The 18,779-nt window shown below is 47.1% G+C and overlaps 5 protein-coding genes across 5 annotated transcripts; 3 read left to right on the top strand and 2 right to left on the bottom strand.

Moving 5' to 3' along the window:
* Window positions 1–2,016: 2,016 nt before the first annotated feature.
* On the bottom strand, window positions 2,017–5,214 carry JR316_0006231 (uncharacterized protein; the record flags this gene model as incomplete). The annotated part of the gene is made up of 1 exon (XM_047891980.1): window positions 2,017–5,214. One exon carries the CDS (start codon window positions 5,212–5,214, stop codon window positions 2,017–2,019), a length of 3,198 nt encoding a protein of 1,065 aa, XP_047749329.1.
* Window positions 5,215–5,306: 92 nt separating this feature from the next.
* Window positions 5,307–6,388, bottom strand: JR316_0006230 (uncharacterized protein; the record flags this gene model as incomplete). The annotated part of the gene is made up of 6 exons (XM_047891979.1): window positions 5,307–5,322; window positions 5,371–5,520; window positions 5,574–5,641; window positions 6,004–6,012; window positions 6,151–6,237; window positions 6,299–6,388. 6 exons carry the CDS (start codon window positions 6,386–6,388, stop codon window positions 5,307–5,309), a joined length of 420 nt encoding a protein of 139 aa, XP_047749328.1.
* Window positions 6,389–8,774: 2,386 nt separating this feature from the next.
* JR316_0006229 (uncharacterized protein) lies at window positions 8,775–10,576 on the top strand (the record flags this gene model as incomplete). Its single annotated transcript, XM_047891978.1, has 5 exons — window positions 8,775–9,146; window positions 9,226–9,596; window positions 9,660–9,849; window positions 10,008–10,322; window positions 10,373–10,576. The coding sequence occupies 5 exons, from the start codon at window positions 8,775–8,777 to the stop codon at window positions 10,574–10,576; spliced, it is 1,452 nt and encodes a 483-aa protein (XP_047749327.1).
* A 400-nt stretch (window positions 10,577–10,976) lies between these two features.
* JR316_0006228 (uncharacterized protein) lies at window positions 10,977–12,845 on the top strand (the record flags this gene model as incomplete). Its single annotated transcript, XM_047891977.1, has 6 exons — window positions 10,977–11,348; window positions 11,519–11,925; window positions 11,978–12,167; window positions 12,219–12,236; window positions 12,286–12,600; window positions 12,648–12,845. The coding sequence occupies 6 exons, from the start codon at window positions 10,977–10,979 to the stop codon at window positions 12,843–12,845; spliced, it is 1,500 nt and encodes a 499-aa protein (XP_047749326.1).
* Window positions 12,846–16,682: 3,837 nt separating this feature from the next.
* On the top strand, window positions 16,683–18,206 carry JR316_0006227 (uncharacterized protein; the record flags this gene model as incomplete). The annotated part of the gene is made up of 4 exons (XM_047891976.1): window positions 16,683–17,000; window positions 17,054–17,373; window positions 17,431–17,620; window positions 17,688–18,206. The coding sequence occupies 4 exons, from the start codon at window positions 16,683–16,685 to the stop codon at window positions 18,204–18,206; spliced, it is 1,347 nt and encodes a 448-aa protein (XP_047749325.1).
* Window positions 18,207–18,779: the final 573 nt, after the last annotated feature.

Raw genomic sequence — 18,779 nt, 5'->3', positions numbered from 1 at the left:
ATAGCTCTGGGTACCATTAATGTCCACATTCCTGCAAAGAATTAGTTTAATGACGTTATTGCATTGTTTAGAGTCGATATTTCACCCTGGCAAACTTGATGTAAGTCTTATCATCTAATCTGAAGCACGATGATTGACGAGACCTTTCTATGACATCAGCTTCTATGTCTCCTGTAAGCTTTTTTCGCCTACAGAGTAGATCGGATTTAATGTTTTCTTTTTTTAAAAAAAAATCCAGTCTCCAGCCGTCCAATATCTTCAGATAACGTGAGCACCTGCTTCTCATATAAATGTTGCTCCATTCACAGTGAGTACGTGAAATTTGGTTTTCAAATAGGTGTAAGTAGTTTACCCTATCGATCCAAGCGGCGGTTTTGAACACATATTCCCCTTAATAGGTGTAAAGCTGCACGTCTGGTTAGTTCGCGGAACAATTTCACTGGATGTTCAACCGTTTTAAGCTAAAAAATAGGCCGTATCAGTCAATGCTACCTTGACTGCAATAACGGCAAATACTGTTTTGGGGATTGTGTACGCATTCGATTGTTTAAATTTAACTGCCCTTATTGACACAACTAAAAACTTGAAGGGTCTGGGCCCTTTACCGTCAATCAAGGGTGATAATTTGTTTTCTAATATTCTTGATTTTTTGTACGTGCAACCAAGCGTTAAATGACTTGCTTGATCAATAAATTTACAAGTTATCTACAGGCGAGGGTGTATCAATGTGGGTGATAAAACACAGTTCTGCCTAAGACTACTCTCAAGAAGTAGCTCACACCCAATGGTCATAGGTTTACATTACTCATTCTAACTACTTTCCAAGTGAAAGGTACGTCTTGAATTTCATTGTTTTACTTGACTTTTCAATAATCTTCTCTTCTAGAATTTGCTCATGTGTAGGTGTCGATACTCTTTGGATACAATCGTAACGGTGATTAATGCACACTTTTATAGCCCCTCACTACTAGGCTGCTATGCGCTAGTAGGTCAGTCATGATTAGCTAAGAAATTAAAGCAGTATCGCTGATTTGATATTGCTATAGAGAAACCTCCACTGTTTCTGAGATACTATTCAATTCCTGTGCTCGTGGCCGTGAGTTATATATAACCTTTTGTGAATTTTACTTTAACTGATATTCCTATGATCCCAAATTTTCAGTCCTCCGCAATGTCTGTAATGACCATTTGGAGGTGTCGCTTTTCACTATTTTCTAAGAATGCCCGAGTGCCGGTCATCAACCTCCTTGCATCTGACGCGATTATATGTTATATCACTATGCTCCGTGCGTTTTTAGCTAAAAGTGTTTGTCAGTGATTTGACCATTGTTTTTCTAAAAAATGTTAGTAATCACGATTGTGAACGTCATCATATGGACAGTCGGGAGACGGAGTATGATAGATATAAACATTTCGTACGTCCTCGTGCTTTAATTAGAGAGCACCAACTCACACTTTTTTGTGACCAAGCATGTCATGCGCGTAAGTTCAGATTTATTCAGCCTAATGCGTCAATATTTACGGCAGTTCATAGGCTATACTCCATCATTGCAGCAAGATGTGTTTTAAATGTTAAAGAAGCTGTGGACGATTATATGTGCTAGACATGTCGTTATTCATGCAAATATAGATGGACAATTAGAAACAGGATCGAGGAGGGATGAATCTCATCTGCTTATGGGAACTACCATGAAGCACCCATAACGCCAAACAGACATTGATTTCTCAATGCGAAGAAAATTACGCCCTTCGATCTCGACTCGTAGCGCCTCATTGAAAATGTTCAAGGAGAATTGTCCAAGCCTCAACACCAATTCGAAGTAACGGGTATCACCGAAATTGGGTCTCCGATTGTAACCAAGAACCTTACCGATCGTCATCGTCCATGCAAATCACGTGCTACCACCAAGCGGCTTCCCGCAAAGTTGGATCTTTCGCCGTGGAGAAGGAATGATTTCAGGAAAGCAAAGACGAAAGCAAAAAAAGCAAAGCAAGTTATAACACAAAACAAACCTCTTAGGCCCCCGTATCTACAGACATAACCTCCACAGGTCGTTCGCCGCCCGCACCAGCATCTGTCGCGCCTTCAGCGTGACGCCGTCTCTCCTTTTCCTTTTCATCCTCGTCGACTATTCGCGCCAAATGCACCAATGCAGCTTGCTCAATCGTCGTTTCCCAAAGTTTTATCTTAACTTTATTTAGTTCTTCCTGCAGTTGTCTTTTCTTTTCCTGAGCGCGTCCGATGATATCGTCTTTTCTAGCTTTACGTTTGAGACGTGAGGCCTCAAGGGCCGATACGGTAGCAGACGGGGTAAAGGACGCGTCAGCTGAAGCCGGTGCCAACTTGTTGACTACGCAAGAAGAGGAAGAATAACTTGGGCCACTGAGGAGAGAGCGAAGGGCTGCTTGGGCATCTGTCGATGTGGATGCCGATGCTGTTGTTGAAGGAAGGTTGGGAGGAGCAGGCGTACTCGTACGCGTATTTGGATTGGTCGATAAAGGCGTCAATGTCGACACGGGGGTCCATGTAGGATCAAGGTCGACAGCTTTACCCTTCCCTTTATCCGCCAGAGGAATCACCGACGTATGCCTCGTACTATCCCCTTCATCGACATCAGGCAAAAATCCGAAATCGTTTTCCCCATCATCAACATTCATCGCAGCAGCAGGAGCATCATTTCCAATGGCACACAACCGCGACCAATCTACCGATTCCATTAATTGCAAATGAGCTACCTCCGTAAAATCACCCCACATCAAATCTCGCCACATACCTTGTCCATGTCCTTCCTGCGTCCCTGCCCCACTCCCATCCCCAACCACACCCATATGAACTTCAGGCATGGACATATCCCAACCAGCAGACGTAGGCGTCGCTGGATCGTTACCTGAAATCGAGCCTGATCCAGATGCCGATGCCGAAACACCAGAACTCGACGACACGGAAGAACTAACAGAGGACGACGATGGCAATGATAGCAGAGGAGCGCTCGTATCAACATTCATGTTCGTATTCAAATTCAGGCCCTTATTCGCATCCGCGGTCACGTTTGGAAGCGCAGTGGAAGGAAGCGACAGAGCAAGCAAGGTAGGATCTATCATATCATCTCCTAGGGTTGAAGATGTGGCGTCACTGGAGGTGGTATTCCCTTTCGCTGTCGTACTGACAGAACTTGGTGTGCTGGAGGTTGGCTCGGTCGTAGCCGCAGTTGGTGGCGGGCTCATGATAGCAGCCAACATTGCGGCGAAATCATAATCTGCTATCACTGCATTCCCATTTCCACCCGTAGTTGTATTTCCCTGAGCACCAAACAAGCTGGCAAAAGAAAAGTCATCTGGGCCGGGAGTTGAGACGTGAGATGTCGCATTAGATGGATTAAGACTAGGATTCAAGATGTCAAAGGTTTGAGACGCACTCCCGTTTGGGTTGAAAGTTGGAGGAGTATTTTCATTTGAATTGAGATTTAAATGTGAGGTGGTGTTTGGAACCGCAGAGCCATTGTTATTGGCGTCAAATGACGTTGGGAAGGTGTCCACAAGAAAATTCATCCAAGAGTCGAAGGCGGCTTGGTCCATTGTAGGGGTTGTCTCTGAGTTTGTTCCTGCCAATGCAGATGCGGTAGAAACTGTTGGGGCGTTTTGATTGGTGTCCGTGGAAGAAGAAGTCGATCCGACTAGATTATTGAAGGCCTCCAACGATCCTAGGGAAGATGATCCGCCTGGGTAGCTGTTCAAAAAAGAAAAATCCATTGAGGGATTCAATGTTGTGGTGGAGGTAGAAGAAGGGCCCAAGAGCTCCTCCAGTGATAGGATGGGCTGATCTGTATTGATAGAGTGCATATATGCGCTAGTATTGGCCGTCGAGGTGGCAGAAAGATCATGATGTCCTACCGCCCCATTGCTGGTGTCCTGCAGCACATCATAAACCTGACCATGTGTCATACTTTGTGCTTGTCCATGAACCTGGGATTGCGTCTGAACAGCAGACCCATCCACCCTATAATACACATCTCTCTTCCGCTGCTTATTTTCCTCCTCCTCTCGCCTTTTCCTCTCCTTTTCTTCCTTCTCTTTTTGACTCAAATACTTCTTCGTCGCTGCTTTCCTCGCCGCAGTTTTGATCAACTTGATTAACTGGCTGATCAACTGTTTCCCGCGCTCTCGTTCCCAGGTGGTGTGATACTCCTCAGGACCCTCTCCCTGTTCGAAAGGGTACGGTACATCCCAGTCAGTAGCGCCCGCAGGCACACGAGAGAGTTTACGTCGTTTTTTTGGGGGTGCAGGGTTTGGCTGATTCGATGTGGGGGTGGATGAAGTTGATGTAGTCGAAGAGGATGGAGATTGGACAGGAATATGTGCATGCGTTTGATAGTGCTGTTGTTGTACAGGTAGAGGACCAGATCTCCTAAAACCCGTCGACTTTTGCTTCTCCGCAGCTTCCTTTCCCCCAGGCACATTTCCTACCACAAGCTTCAGCACCCCTTCAAGGATTGGGAAAATGTCCTTTTGGCCGATGAGAACAGAAACGATTTCTTGATTTGTAGGCGCTGTAAGAAGCGCAGGGTCGATGTAAGGCTGGCTTTTTGGAGTGGGACCGGTGAAACCCGGGGCAAAAGGAGGGCGACGTCGCCCCAATATCGGCGTGTCATCTTCATCGTCGACAAGAATGGGATTGGAAGGCGTCGATCCTCGCGCATGTGCATTCGAATGAGGATTTGGATTCGTATGTGTCAGAGTCGATGGGTTAACGCCTGCGACTTTCCCTGCCATTCCAAGGAGGTTTTCTTGATTGCGGAGGAAGTTGGATGGCAGAGGTGCGCCTGGTTCTGGAAGGGTGAATTCGGGCATGCGAGGTTGTGGGGTGGATTCCTTGCTCGAACGCCCCGAAGAAGATTTTTTCGACTTCTTCTTCGGCTTGGGTGGTCTTCTGGGTGGTAGCGGCTCTACACTCCGAGAGGAGGATGCTCGTGCATCTCCACCCATATTGGTGGATGTATGCGCGGGAAAAGCAGCTGGCGGGGGCTGCGGGGCCGGAGGCCGCTGAACGATACCAAGGCTCAGCGACAAGGCTAATGGATTGACGGGAAATTCAGAATCAGGTTGGGAACCAGGAAGTGCAATGGTCCCCACGTTTATATGTTTTTGCGCAGGGCCAATGGCCGTGCTTGGTCTATTATCACTGCTGCTGCTCGTCCCTGGGTCTGGTAAAGCCATCCTACCTGTGGATTGAGGAGATGGGGGCGGCGAACCAAAGAGGGAGTCGCCATCCCCACATTCGTCCTCACTGTGCTCATCCGGACGTGCGCTCATGACCACGATGTCCTGGATTTTAGGTGAGAAAAGAGAATTCATAGAAAGAAATGCCAGCACCTTTTGTCCCAGATATTAAGATCGGACGAAATATAGTATAGATATTGAAAGGAAAACTGGAAATGTGAAGAGGATGCCAGGATGAAGGTGGTTGTGAGATGGCAAGATGTGTTCGGTGCCGAGAGCAAAAATTGCAATTTCTGAGTCAAACTGAAGCGAGATTGATGTTAGTGTCAAATAAGAGTTGTACGGCAACCACGTACTGGGGATCTCCGTCCTCTTCGTCCCCGCTGCCGTTGTGAAGAATGGACAACGTTGCATGGACGCCAGCCTAGACGTCGAAAAACATTCGGATGAAAAGTCGGCAACAGGCGACGGCTTGCCGAATTATTCTCACGGTTCCCCAGTGTGAGTTGGTGTTGGCGAACGATTTAAATTCAAGTGCAGCAAAAGGATGCAATATTAAATTTCAATACGATACTATATACTTTTTTCATCCATGATATAGTCAAATATCTTGAAAAATGGGGTTATTTAGCGAAAGACAAAGTGGTACGCCTTTTTAGACCATCGGTACTTGGGCAACCTCCTGGCAATAACTTGTTGCAGGAAAAAGATTCAATATTGTTAAAAAGAGAGGGATCTGGGAGAGACATGCTGGTTCCAGTCAGAGTTGTCCCGCAGCCGTCGCACCCTTCGAATCTGAGTTAAACAAAAGTAAGTCGATATCTTCAATACTCATAATGACGATGCTCACTCAAAGAATGTGCAGCTATACCCAGGGCCCATAAGAATGCTCTGTGGCCTGTCAAGCCAATCTGCTGGTAATGTGCTGCATACGGTCTCAATGAGACTATCGGGAGAGAAAGCTGCTCCGGTCAAATTGACGTTGTCGAAGAAAACAACGGAGAGCTGGGCGAGGTCTTTCTACGTAATTTATAATTGATAAGCTCAAATAGAACAGCCATTCCGAATGCTATAGACTCACTCTAGGTAGTATTGCAGCATTCACAGAGACGCGGGTGGATGCAACGACAGTCAAGGTGATGGTTGTGAACTTGCCAACCTTGAAATGCATCTTTACTAGTAGTAGGAGAGTGCTACAGATGCGGAGTACAAATCCCTCAGTCTCTTTATACGTTTCTACATGTAATGAATGTGATAGATTAACTGTTTGAAACAATTTGTCTGTATGTTGGCCCGGGAATAGACCTGTCGAAGATAATAATTTGTCTGAACAGCTATGCATGTGTGCTGGCGTCGCGCGCCCGACGGAGGGCATAGCTGCAGGCTGTTCATCGACGTCTATTATCGTCTAAGTCTGATATATTCATACCGAAGGTAAGATAAATTCGTCACTACAAAATCCGAACGACACTGCACATTCATCTGCCACAATGCAGCCATACATAGCTGGTAAACTTACCGTCAGCAAGCAAATGTTAGCAATGACAAGTGATAGAGGACTTAAGGCAAACGGCTGAGGGTGTCACACATGTGCAGTTCGGAGAATTATCGAATGAATCAATTTTCAATTCACTTACTTACAACTACGAATGATACCTTGACAATGTGCTATTCTTGGCCTCCTGATTTATGCTCAATCGATTAACATGTCCCATCAGATTCTCCCGACGTTGTGATGTTCCGTGTTCGTTCGGAGAAGTTTCGAGGAGCCTCTTGTTTGAGGGGAAGATGGAGGCGTACAAAATACAATAAAAGAAATACAGTCAAACCATGGCAAGGTCCAACCTACCAATGAAATTTTTCGCAGTGGGTACCGATCCAACTAACTACCAAAATTATAATAAAGAGGTCATTTCATGTTGTTTCATCCAATTTGTATTAGATCGTATGCGAGCGTCGAATCCCGGAAGTCGAGGGATACACCCGTTGGCATAACAGGTGCAAGCAAGTTCACAAAAGTCTCCTTCGTAGCCTCATCTCCTTCTACAGTCGTCGATGCGTCTGTCAGATGCCAACTGACCTTTGATTTGTTCAAAGGTCGAGTATGTGGTTGCCCAATATCTGAGATATTTCCAAAAATATCAGCAATGTGCTCCCAAAACACTCTGCGACGCTCAATAGAAGACATCATTGTGTCAGTTCTTATGAACTCAAGGGTTTGTAGCTTCGGAAGTAACTGCTTCTGAATGTTGTCCGCAGTTTGTATCCACGAATCGTTCCTAGCGGTGTTACCTAGTAACTTCAAGAAGCGATGCTTGCATTCATTATCAGCTTCAGAAGATAAATGCAATTGAGTTACAAGAGGAGTTTACACCAAGACATTGACCAGATTTTCGAAAGAGGCGCCGGTATAACATATGGATAGGAATGCCAAAGACCAAGAAGAATGTTTGATATGTGCCAAAAAGCTGTTCCGCTCCAAAGTAAGCGAGTTTTTGAGCTCGTATGTTATAAAGCCTGATACTATAATCTTAGTTTGTTAAAAATTGGTATCTGATACATGGTGGTAAGTTTTGTATTTTGAATGATTGAATAGAATCATGGACAACGGGTTCGGAATACATTTGTGCTTTCGACGCTTATCCTGGCATGTTAAGTGCAATCACCCAGCTGCACTGTAACAGATGTGGAGCCACTTGTAAAAGGTCGAAGATATTCGGGCTCGAAATTGACGCCTTAGTGACATGTGGGGTCAACGTATATCATCACGATGATAGTAACGTCCTTTGGACAGGGTATTCCACACAAAGGCAGCCTGAAAACACAGGTTCTTTGGATCCTTTGGCCTGGAAAGTTTCAAATATCCAAGGTGCGTAGCATATCTAAGAACTGTGAATCTGTACCATTGAGTTTCATAATCGAGTAATCTAGGTTTTCGATGTGCATGTGTTCCCACCGCGCCGAGTTCTTGAAGTTGGATGAATTGTAGGTTCGGATCGCTAGGTATCCTGTCACCTCCTTGTATATGTCAAGTAGATTTGGAGTCTAGAGGCACCTGAGAAGATCATTCCAGTCAGTGCGATAGGAGATATGATGTTGTGTACGAGCTTCAGCACTGGGACGAGTTGCGGGGATCTGAATTCGAACAATGGACCAGAGGGAGGCAAAGGGTACCGCTGAGAAACAATCGGAGATGGAATTAGAGTCTCGGCACGACGTCCACAATTGATGATCCGAACAGCACAGCATTATAAATACTGGCAAAGAGCGACCAGAAAAACTGCCCCTTTCTTGTCCCTTTCAACTTGCTTTCAGCAAGGGTTGTTTCCGCTTCCTCTACTGTAAAATATGGAAATGGGTCCCGACAGTCATTCATCAGTCATTTACTGGCACGAAGACTGATTAAATTGTGTCCTGAACAGTACGACTACTAGAAAGCGGTCTGTTACCTCGTGAGTGTGCATAAATAGCCTGAATGTTCTCAAGTAGTACCACTGGCATATGATACCGTTCCGTAGTAGGGTACAAACTCTTGATTCCAGGCCACCATCACCACCATGTCTGCTGTGCACTCAAATGTCGACTTGGGTTCACTCCCTCCCTCTTATACACTGCCAATCGCACCTGGGGAATCGACGACCAGCGATGATGCATTTCCCTCCCTACAACCTAGCAATTTGCCAGCTTACACGCCTCCATCCAGGCGGACGAACTCTGCCCCAACCGCTCAAGGGGAACTGCGGCAGTCCATGCCAAAAGAGTTTTATTATGATTTGAAACGGAGGGGCAAGGTGTTCGCCAGCTTGACGTTGATTGCAGAGGGAACTTACTCGAAACATATGCCGACTTTTCTGGAGGGTCAGCCAATTACAGGGAGGGTCAAACTGAGTTTCGACAAACCGGACGCGTTGCAGTCCGTCATTGTATCTGTGAGTTCAATGTCACACCTTAGCAAATGATTCATTGGGAGCTTATATGGCAGCGTATATTCTTCTATATACTATACAGATACGCGGACAGGTTATCATGGGAGCCAACCGTGGCGAGCAAATGACTTTTATCGAAATATCACACACTTTGTGGTCACCTGCCACTGGTGGCGAACAAATGTCGATAAACTCCAATCACTCAAACGCCCCAGCTACCCAAGAACAGGCCCCTGCTGCGTCCAGCCTAAACAGCAGTCAGCCATCGAAAGTTAAAGGGAAACTACAGGGCGACTACATGTGGCCCTTTTCCATTGAGTTACCAAATCAGGTTGTATGGGGCGGAAAGACCTTTAGCCTGCCTCAGACGTTCTACGAACGGCATGCACGGGCGAGTATTACTTATGAAGTATCACTTCAGCTTTCAAGGGGGAAACTAAGGGCAGATCACAGGTATGTGTGCCATACGTTAATTATTATTCAGATTTAGCCAACATTATCTATCTATGTGCTCAGAATACCAGCGGCATGTGGATATATTCCACAATCGAGGCCCCCACCATTCCCACTCATGAGAGCGCTTGCATACCAGGAAGGTTTGCCTCTATTTGGGCCTACAATTGACCCAGACGGATGGTTTTCTTGTGAACCCGTCGTCATTAGGGGAAAGGTTTTCAATAGTAGGAACTCGCAAATAAAATCTACGGTAAGTGCCACTTTTGAACTTATGAACAGTAGATTCAAAGTCAGGTTCCACCTCTTCTCAGCTTTTTCTGGCCAAGCCTGTGAGTCATCTACTGAGTTTTCAAGTTGCCAGCGTGGGTGAGGGTGTATATCTCGCTAACTTGTCTTTCCCACGTGTAGCTTTCGTATACGAGAGGCTCGGTAATTCCACTATGCCTTCGTCTGGAAAGCATGGACGAACAGGTACTTGACTTGCTATCATCCCCCAAGGCGATAGTGGCACGTCTAGAACGACGAATACGGTATTTTTCGAACGCAGAAAACAACTTGGAATCGTGGGCTGGGAAAGACGGAGTCGATATCTCTCAACCTGCGGTCTGGTGGCCATCTGCAGAAGAATCCCACCGTTCCGGACAGCTACGATTCGTCAATGGGGAGTTACACCTCAGAGCAGATTTTAAACCTACTTCTGCAGTGGCACAATTTCGGATTCAGGTATCGTGACGTGAAAGACATGCTATTTAAATGTTCTAACACGGTGATAGTACTCTGTTGTACTTTTCCCTTTCGAGTCTCCAGGCGTTGTGTTGATGGAGCGCAAGCCTCTCATCCAACACCCTGTTGAGATTGTTACAGCGTATGCCCTGGGTCCTAAACCTCGAATAACTGCTCCTTCCGGATACCTGTCAGAAGCACCTGTTCTCACTCCAACGAACACAATATCCACCGCAGATATTGGACTTCTTTGAAGTAAAAACCCCGAATCGAGGCATTCAACTTTCATTTTGGCGACGCTCCTTGAAAATAACGCATCGTCTTGCCTATTTGAAAAAATAGCAATAAAATCTTCTACATATCTAGGGATACTGTGCTCGAGCAGTGGTTTTGTCCTTCTAAGCTTAATGATTTAAACCTGACTAAGTATTGGCTTATCATTGCCTGTCCCTCAGAAGCGAGCGCCTATCACAATTTCAAGTATGCTGAAGCATCATCATTCCTGCGATCATAGTTTCCGAGGGCATCACGTATCCGGTTTCGGCCTTGTCGCGTGAGTTAATGTCGTCCTCATGGAGTATTTTCTCGCAGAGGTCAATCGGATAAATTATAATGTAGTGTACCGCGTACGTTCCTTGACTGTGAACCACCATCATGTCCGCAACACAGACAGTGCCTCCCCAGAGCGTTCCCGGCTTCCTGCCCCCAGACTACTCCTCCCCTCTCAATGAAACCACAAGCATCAGACTAGATTCAGAGTTGCCGGCGTATGTCCCTCCGCCGCCCGCGTCTTCAGGTAGCAACAACGGCCACGGAATCGGAGCTGAAGGGGCATTAGGAAGTTCCCAGCCAAAGGAGTTCCATAGCGAGCTGAAGAAGAAGGGCAAGACTATTGCAACGCTAACCTTGATCGCGGACAGCGCCTTGTCGAAAGGTATTCCAACCTATGCGCAAGGCCAGCCAATTAAAGGGAGGGTTAAGCTGAACCTCGAGAAGCCGGAAACCATACAGTCTGTGGTTGTCACCGTGAGTCTTTCTCTGGCCACCATTTGATTGACAAACAACTGATAATAGCTGTTGAATTAACTTGAATGTGAATGGTCTCAATGTTACCTGTTGCCCCTATCTTTACCCCTTTTCCGTTTTCCCGACATCATTCATCATTTTTCTCGAAATCTCCGAATCTCAATTACTAGGTTCGTGGACAGGTCATCACAGGTGCTGGTCCAAACGAACATCTGACGTTCGTCGACATCTCGCGTGTTCCTTGGTCCCAAAGCGATGGGGAACCACTCAACTCGAGCTCGGATGATGGGAACTCCACCCCCACTCCAACTGCATCAACGACCGCTCCTGCCACCACGACCTCTGCGCCCAGTGTGGAGCCTAGTACACCTAAGTTCACCGGGAAGCTACAGGGCGAGTACACATGGCCGTTCAAGGTGGACCTTCCGAAGCAGGTGGTGGTTCTTTCGGGCGGTTTGAAAGGGGAACCGCAGACGTTCGCGCTCCCACAGACGTTCAGCGAGCGACATGCGCGTGCGAGTGTGCTCTATGAAGTCTCTCTGCAGCTTACTAAAGGGAAGTTGAGGGCGGACTACAGGTGCGCGTGTTGTGCGCTGTTGCTTTCGCTGCTGTGTTAACGTGGTTGATAGAGTTGCATCGACATTTGGATATATCCCCATCACTCGTCCGCCGCCTTTCTCCACGCTTCGACGCCTTGCCTATGAAGAAGGAACGACGTTGTTAGGTCCTACCATTGATCCGGAGGGTTGGTTCTCGCCAGAGCCAGCTCACATCAAGGGCACCATTTTTAATAATCGGGTTACACAGGTGAAATGCACGGTATGTGATGCAGCCCTGTGCTAGTCAATTTTTATTCAACTCGATTGATAGCTCTATCTTGCTAAACCTGTAAGTAGACAAGAGCTTCTTGAGGGAGTGAATTAACCTTCTGCATCAGCTTTCCTACACACGCAGCTCTGTCCTTCCGGTCTGCCTTAGCCTGGAAAGCGCGGATACGCAGGCCCTCGACTTATTATCCTCGCCAAAGGCAGTTGTCGCGCGCCTACGCCGCCGCGTACGGTGTCGCATGAACGCAGACAAGACAATGGAGTCTCTCGCCTGGAAAGACACCATTGACGACTCCCAACTCGCGATATGGTGGCCCTCTACAAAAAGGCCAGAAGATTCCCAGAGTCAGCGGTTTGTCAATGGGGAGCTGCATCTCAGAGCGGATATTAAACCCACGTCTTCGATGGCCCATTTCCGCATAGAGGTGAGTCCAGTGCTTTGCTTCTTGTCGCGTTTATTGATGTCTGCTAGTATACTGTTGTTCTACTCCCCTTTGATGCTCCTGGATTCGTATCAGCGGATATATCACCGCTGATAGAGTATCCGGTGGAGATTGTGACGTCTTATGCACCAGGTCCTCGTCCTAGGATGTCTGCGCCTCCTGGGTACGAGTCGGACGTGCCCGTTGTCACTTATGGGATCACTTCAATGCGTTCCACATTCTACTAACTTATGTCTTTGCTACTCTTGTTTTTCTCATTTACACGGACATGACTATCATGACATTGTAGATTTGGTTCGGCGCAAAAAATATTGCTGCAAATTGACTTGCTCTCCCCGAAATTCGACGACTGAAAGGATGCGGTAAAGGATAAATGATTCCGAAGCCTAAATTTTTGGCTAATTGAAAGTACGGTGGAGTAATAACAGTGTTTTCTGTAGTTTTAAGTTGATATACCGTTAATTTTTGGTTCGAAAGTACCCCTTCTCAACGGGTACGCCTTCACGCCACACACGTCTATTTTCTCAGACTCGCCTTCCACCACCACCGATGCGTTTAAGCATTGTACGTCTGCTACAAACCTGCTAACATCATGCACACCTACGGTTGGTGGGACAGCTCAGGTCTAATTTAAATCTTCAATCGTGTATTTTTGGCGTTGGGGTCCGCCTATGTGATACTGGTCTCCTACTTCTGTCTTCTGTATACCCATCTTTATTGTCACTCTCCATGATTTCCGCGCCATGGATTTTCACTCCGCCGATGTGTGTGTTCAATATCCAAGCAGACAATGAGCATTTTCGCCCATCCCGACTGTTTACACAATGACTAGTAAATATAGTAAATATAATATCTCCAATCTCTTTTTTATACACCTTGATTTCTCGGCGGCATAATTTCCACACCGTTGAAGTCAAGCACTCATTTTCGGCATGGACGGGAAGTTACCGAGTTTCTGAGTACTTGAGTGGTCGCGCTACCGCCTAGAAATATGATATCACTGTTGTGGTTGGGGGTATTGTTCCGGGCTGCACCATCGCTTTTCCGAGCACATTCAATTGATACATCTGTGGATTAACAGTCACTGTTGATTATACTCAACCAATGACATTTACCATTCTACTACGCCAGTACAATAGGTTAATAACGCAGGTAGAGTAGTAGGGATCGGAGAGTCGGAAGAGGCCTCCTAGCCGCTGAGCTCTCCATCACTCAGACCTACTTTTTTTTGTTTTTTTTTTTTTTGTTTTGTGTTAATGCCTCTAAGGGGAGGGCCCCTCCTTTGGCCTAGTACTGTCTACTCTACCTACTCGACTCCCTGAGTCGGTTGCTCTTTTCCTCGGCCCGCATCAACTTCCTAGAGGGCCCTCACGTCCCTCTACTGGATCCAACCTTTCCCAAGGTTGTTCGATGTGGCGCCTCCAAGAGGCTCCTTGTTGGTAGTCTTTTCCCCCTGTCTACCAGTTCCTTTTTCTTCTTTTCCTTACGTTGCGTCCTTTGATGGGCGTCTTTTGTTTTGGTGTTCCTCTCCTCCTCTCATTCCCTCTCGTCTAACCCTCTTGTCATGATATTGTCTTTGTAGTAGCGTAGCCTCCTCGTTCTCGCAATATATCATACCAGCGCTCTTGCATACGTCTGATTCGTCGTGAGTTTTTCTATGCTGGTGTCATCTCCTCCCTCTGTTCGCTGTGGCCCTCGCATTCGAAAAGGTAGTGTTCCACTGTTTCTGTTGCTCGTTGTCCAGCTCTTCTTCCCCTGCACATGGGGCAGTATTGGTTGAAATTGCGTTCGAACTTGCTCAAGTGCGCGTTGAGTGGTACGTGACCCGTTCGTATTTGGATGAGCGCGCTTGCTTGTGCTCTGTTCAGCTTTTGTGCTACCCTTCTGAACCTCGTGAAGGGGAACTCGCTGTCGATGTCCTTCTGTTTGTATATCCGCTTCCGTATTGATTCATCCCATCGGTCGTTCCATATGGTGAGTAGCTCGGCGTGGTATGCTTGTCTTTCCGCTGATACGCACTGAACGCCGTTCGCCCACCCGATTTTCCAGATCACGTGGGTGTTTAGCTCGCGGCAGATGGTGGCTGGTTCAACATCCTCTTGGCATCCACCAAGACACCTCGTCAGGTTTACTTATGTCTCTGAGATGGACATGTAGTTACTGTAAAGCGCCATATACTCACGGCACTTAGAACGCGATTGTTACCAACCTCTTGTTGGAGAACGGAAGTGATCAGTTGAAATAGTCTTTAAGTTCTTCTTAATGATTACACAAGATTTCCTTTTAAACACTCTACAATATGAATAGTATGACTATATTCTGTCCTTAATTTCATTTCTAGTGCTAATGCAACTGAGTGTGTCAATAGTATAATGTTTGAATTACCTAGAAACGATGCCAATTTGAACAATCATGTCCAAGTCCACTTCGATTCACGCGGTCAACCACAACACATGTTTAGGGATGTTTGATGATGACTCCATTTGGTTAGAATCGCGTTCTAAGTGCCGTGAGTATATGGCGCTTTACAGTAACTACATGCCCATCTCAGAGACATAAGTAAACCTGACGAGGTGTCTTGGTGGATGCCAAGAGGATGTTGAACCAGCCGCCATCTGCCGCGAGCTAAACACCCACGTGATCTGGAAAATCGGGTGGGCGAACGGCGTTCAGTGCTGATACGCTTTTCGGCAGGTTTTGTCGGAGGGATGCAAGTAGTTCCTCCTGTGGGCTGCTGTCGCCCTCAGCCGCCCTTTTGGCTTCCTCGTCCGCCCTTTCATTTCCAAGGACGTCTGAATGACCCGATATCCAGTATAGAATTATTCTTCCTTGTATCTGCCTCGCTGCGTCAGTCAATGTCACCATTAGATGTTGGCCTGACTTAGCTCTGGGGGATTCTGCATTTTTCAGTAGCGACTGGTTGTCGCTGAAGATAGCGATTTCGTCTTCTCGGCTTGGTTGTTCTTTTCTCGCTAGTTCCAGTGCTAGTATTCCCCCAGACTCAGACCTACTACTTGCCTATCCAATCTGAACTTTCTGAACCTACGGGGAGCGACACACTAAAAATGAGAGCTTTCACTTCTATGTTTTGAACAAAGAGGATATTCTGAACAGAATATAATTCTATATTTTTGACATTGCAGTGAAACGTCCTTCAAAGGCTTGCTTCGTATACTGTAACTCTTAACACTTAGGGCGAGACAGCGATTCAGATCCTGTGCAATCCAGTCAGATGCAGTCAGAATTATACATGACGTTATTTCACTCACACCTTTTTTATTCTACTCAGGCACTGCAGTTGAGCTTCTAAAGCATAATGCAACCATAGCGTACTTGCATTATCATTCTTCTTTTTCATTGCTAGGTTGAACGCCGCGTCTCGATAACGCCGTGCCGTAAGAAAAGCCACTTTCCCCATACCCCTCGAGGACGATTAATACGGAGGCACGGGGCACGAAGCCCATCCCTGACTCTTTCTGATGGGTGACTCGAGGGATATGCAGAGCTTGTCATCGTCAATTGTATTCAGCGAGGTAAAAATAGGAGCAGAAATGAAGCACACCTTTGATATCGGGTGGAGACCTATTGGCGTAATCATTGAACCCTGTCGTCCTCGAGGGCGCTCAATAACGATTCCATGAGAATACCGAGATAGGGACCTGGTGCGACCGCTTTATTCCGGACGACGAGTGTCGTTTCTGTTCTCAAAAGGCCAGAATAAGCCTCATATGCATTCGAGATCGTGCTCGGTAGCAAATTGCTCGTCGGTGGTTCGTGGGTTTTCCATGGGAGTTAGTGAGTCTCTGAAGACAATTGAACAGCTGATACACGAGTTTGTCACGAATACACTGTGAGAGGAGGGCTTATTGTGACTCTTGACGTCTTTTGGAGAAAGCTTTATTGTGTTAGCTAAGAAGAAGCGAGGCGGACCCTGTTTGCCGAATTGGTGTTGTTGTTTATGACGATCACAATAGGAACGTAGCTTCAAGTTACTGGGTTCTGCAAGACCGCGAATTCTTCCTTATTAACCCGTACAGAAATGTTTCCAATATCCTTACCCTCCAATGGACGTGTTGTCCCCGCCCCGCTACAGGAGATTCTCCTCCAGACCTGGTCCGGCACCAATTTCTGGCACAGAGCTCCCCCCATCGTATACCCGTCGTAATACCCTTACTCAACCGATTAATCTTCACCACCGCGATCCAACAGAGCATGTCTTTGAGCTTGCAGACGGAAAGGCACGGCCATGGATCACACTAAAGGTGTACAGCAGCGCAAAATCAGCAAAGTCGCTGCCGACGTTTTTTGAGAAGGAAAATATCACGGGTATGCTGGAACTCCATGCGGAGAGGGGTGACTCTATCCAGGCGATCACGGCTACGGTACGTGCTGGCTGGCTCGTCTGGCTCCCTGAAAGACCTCATCGTTGGCGCAGGTGACGGGTCGTATCATCACCGGGTCTGGCGTAGACGATTGCTTCGTCTTTCTGAGCCAGACACAGCCCATCTGGTCGAAATCTCCCGACACCCCGCGAGTGCCGTCGCCCTCCGAGGGTGCTTCGAGCAACAAGCTACTAGGACACTGTGTTTGGCCGCTGTCGATACCCCTCGCGCGGACGGTTACAGTACCAAGTGGATCGGGAGATCTGAAGTCATTCCGATTACCCGAAACCTTCTTGGAGCGCCAAACACGGGTCAGCGTCCAGTACGACCTCACCGTCGTCGTGTCGCGGGGAAAGCTTCGAGCAGATCACAAGTGAGGATCTCAGTCACGTCGTAACGTTGGATAGATCGCTGATTTCGCGTTTTGTAGGATCAAAACTGCGTTTGGTTATGTACCTAGTAGCAGACCAGAGCCTCCATCGATACTGAGGCAGTACGCATACCAGCAGTTCTTGCCTCTTCCTGGGCCATTATCCGACCCAGAGGGATGGAAAAATCTTCGACCTGTATCTGTTCGAGGTACTCTATTTGGCTCCCTGCGGGTTGACGCCAAATGCACGGTAAGACATCATTTTGATTAAACTTGAAATGTTATTCACGAATCTCTATCTTTTGTCATTTGTCTAGCTATCACTGGCTAAGCCTTTGTGTTATGCCAGGGGAACCGTGATTCCTTGCTTCCTGACCTTGGAGAACGCAGAGCCCAGGGTTCTCGACATGCTCGCGGCACCCACTTCGGTCGTTCTCACCTTGAGACGTCGTGTCAGGTTCTACAACAAGACATCGTCATCACGGAGGGACGTTGCATGGAACGAGTCAGTGGAGGATATGGGGACAGCAGTATGGTGGCCCTCGACAGACTCACGCAGTACGTCAGCGGTTCGCTACCTCGAAGGCGAAATTCGACTGGCGAAGGACTTGCGTCCAACTTCTGAGATGGGTCACTTCAGTATATCCTACTCGGTTGTCCTTTCTCCATTTGCCGCTGTTGGATTCTCTTGCGAATCTGCAGCTTTGCTTTCGGAACCGATTGAGATTGCCACTATGCATGCAAAAGGTCCCCGCACCAACGCTTACTCCCCCCCTGCCTACGACCCACCCACACGACGCACCGAAGACGCCACGCATGAAAACCCTTATTATTAATTCGTTCTTTCCACCTGTAACATCTTTCGACACGGCTCCATCAAGCACACACATCACACATCCAAACCCCCGACATCTATCTATATATCTATTCACCCGAACTCCCGCGCTCACTCATCATTTATACTTTTCCGCACCTGCCCAACGATCATGTACTACACGACTTCCAGGATGATCATACCATGCCCCAGCTTTACGATATCAACGGTACAACTAACGACTGGATTCGTTTCACGCCTCAGGTCTTACGCCCCCCACGCTCGCTCGATAGTTCCACGCCCCGCGCTGTATTTATTATAACGCCTCTTTGCTATCGCTGTCGCTATCATCTTCTCTCTTTGCATCTTTGGTCGTTCCTTCATGTGTATGTGTGTATCGAAGACATACGTACACGCCCGTGCATATGCCAGTTCATATGCTGCACGGTTTCCTTTCCATTTTGTTCTTTGTCTGCTTTACTCAAAAAGCGTACTGTGTAGCATAACTATTGGCCCATTCACTTGCAACTCCTTTCCTTTCCTTTGCCACAGTCTTGTTAGACTGGTCATTCTGTACCATATACAACACCATCAT

The sequence above is a fragment of the Psilocybe cubensis genome, chromosome 5 (assembly GCF_017499595.1).
Source record: "Psilocybe cubensis strain MGC-MH-2018 chromosome 5, whole genome shotgun sequence".
In the NCBI taxonomy this organism is placed as follows: Eukaryota; Fungi; Basidiomycota; class Agaricomycetes; order Agaricales; family Agrocybaceae; genus Psilocybe; species Psilocybe cubensis.
The sequence above is the reverse complement of the archived record's forward strand: the minus strand, read 5'-3'. Positions and strand labels throughout refer to the sequence as shown.